This window comes from Arachis ipaensis, chromosome B06 (genome assembly GCF_000816755.2).
Source record: "Arachis ipaensis cultivar K30076 chromosome B06, Araip1.1, whole genome shotgun sequence".
In the NCBI taxonomy this organism is placed as follows: domain Eukaryota; kingdom Viridiplantae; phylum Streptophyta; class Magnoliopsida; order Fabales; family Fabaceae; genus Arachis; species Arachis ipaensis.
In genome coordinates, this window is record NC_029790.2 from 4761081 (window position 1) to 4763260 (window position 2180).

Sequence of the window (2180 nt, forward strand, 5' to 3'; positions counted from 1 at the left end):
TTGATTAATAATATTTAAAAATATTATTATTAATTATATATTTAATTTAATTGAAATAAATATCAAATTATTTAATATTTTATTTGAATACTTTGACTATAACTAAACAATTATATTAAACACTTCCACCCCGTATAAGATTGTCACATCGTTTTTGTTAACTACATTCTGCATTGAATACATACTTCACAGACAATGATAAATATATATAACTTGATATGATCATGTTTTTTTGCTTAACCCATCAACATTAAAGTCCTTTTCCTTCTAAACTGCAAGGCTTGGTAAATAGATAATTATTGTTAAGCTTCAAATTTTCTTTGAAAAATACCAACTTGTAGTACCTAACCTTCATAATTATTGATTGCACCAAGGTTCAAAAGTAAAATTTTGGTGGAACTTTCATGAATCAAACTTGGCATTTCAATGTTAGAAATAACATATGGCTTCAACAGTATCATCAAAGAAAGTCTTGTTACCAAAAAGAGTCATGTTAACTTTATCATCAATCTGAATTATGCAAAACATGGTGTCACATGTAAAAACTAAGGAATGGTAAAAAAACAGATCAACAAGTAACAGATCCATAACCTTCAATTGAGAATGATATAGCCCATCAACAACATAAAGAGAACAACAACAAAGCATTTCCCATACTGCTACAAAAACTCTTTATTGAGCCATCAAACTAACCAAATCTAAATTCTTCGTTTCCTTGGGAGTCGGCAACCATTATGAGGCTTTCTAGTGGTATCTTCAATGTGAACAACCGGATTTCTACTTTTGTCCGCTCGAGAATCCAAAAAACCCTCCAACCAGCTCATTATTGCTTGCCTTTTTCTCCTGAAATGAGTAAATCCATTCACTTTCATAACAACAGCTTTCAACCCCAAACCCCTTGCCCTTCGCCCGACAACCTCTGAAGTTGCCTCAGCAGCATACCTAGCAAGCTTCTGCCCTGATTTCATCTCTTTCACGGAACCAACAGAGCCGCTAAGCTTTATGTTCCCTTTAGAATCTGTTACGGTAACAAACGTGTTGTTCCGCAGCATCTTTATATGAACAAAATCGGCGTCTCTCTCATATTGATTACTGTAAACCTGAAGATGATCCTGGCCATCTTCATCTATAACCCCTCTCACAAAATCCATAGGCCTGGAACTCTTCTCAGTCTCGGTCTCACCATCATTCTCATTGCTTACATTTAGATTCTCCCTATCCCGCATAAAAAAAGGACGAGTACCCGAATCACGGCCAAAACCCCTCCTATTCTGAGCATAATTGGCACCTCTTGAGTTTGAGTTCTCTCCATTCTGCATGAAAAAAGGAAGATTATCCGGTTGACGGTTGAAACTCCTCTCATTCTCAGCACCACTTCCATTCATGTTCCGCATCACCCTATCCCGGATGGCATCCGGTAAAGTTTCATTCCCACTCCTCGAGTTTTCATTTAATCTATCCAGCATCGAAAAGGGACGATTAGGATCCGATTCACCAGTTGAAAATCCTCTAACATGCTCTGCAGCATGAAAATTTCGAATAAGACCCTATTACACTCATGACTAGTGACTACCCTAAAAACTAAACCCTCACTTGCAAATTTTGAAACGGTGAATAACAATTGAAACTTCAACTAAAAACACAATAACCATAACGTTTTGCACAAATCCATATCAAACAACTCAGGTTATAAACTTCCAAACACACAATTCACCAACCAACCAGAACACTCACCCTAAACCACTAATCAATAAGCAAAATTTCTAACGAATAAGATCGAAATGCCATAATCCATGGATGGGTTAAAAATTGAAAGCAAAAAAGAGAACCAGGACATTACCGATGTGGTTTTGCAAAGATCCTGAGGAGAAGGCAGAGATAAGAGACCGTGAAGGTTTGGGTGCGACGAGAGAAAAGAGAGAAGATCCACGGACATGGCCAATCGAAGAGAGATAACGATACATAATCAAAGATTAGGGTTTTCAGAGTTTTTCCTTCGTTTTTCTTTCTACCTCAGTCACACTGAACCACAGCTCCATCTTACTGTGTTCCGGGTCGGGTCCCATACCCATTTTTTGTGGTTCTTAGACCCAACAGTCTCATTCAAAACGCCCAAAAACACCTCCTTTGAATTGTAAAAATTAGTGTCGTGTCCAAAAAAATAAAAATAAGTAGTGCCC

General features: G+C 37.1%; 1 protein-coding gene across 2 annotated transcripts; it reads right to left on the minus strand.

Moving 5' to 3' along the window:
- LOC107645482 (probable ribosomal protein S11, mitochondrial) lies at positions 476–2064 on the minus strand. Of its 2 annotated transcripts, none has more exons than XM_016349515.2 (2): positions 1841–2064; positions 476–1519 (listed from the first exon to the last, which is right to left on the minus strand). In XM_016349515.2, the coding sequence occupies exons 1-2, from the start codon at positions 1962–1964 to the stop codon at positions 699–701; spliced, it is 945 nt and encodes a 314-aa protein (XP_016205001.1). In that variant the 5' UTR covers positions 1965–2064; the 3' UTR covers positions 476–698. The 2 variants fall into 2 exon arrangements, with proteins under 2 accessions (XP_016205001.1, XP_020959440.1); XM_021103781.1 differs by having other exon boundaries at positions 476–1455; positions 1841–1969.

Coding starts and splice junctions, on each gene's coding strand:
- LOC107645482 (XM_016349515.2), bottom strand. CDS start 1,964: ATGTATCGTTATCTCTCTTCGATTGGCCATGTCCGTGGATCTTCTCTC. Junction 1,520..1,840: donor ATCTTTGCAAAACCACATCG/GTAATGTCCTGG, acceptor TTCATGCTGCAG/AGCATGTTAGAGGATTTTCA.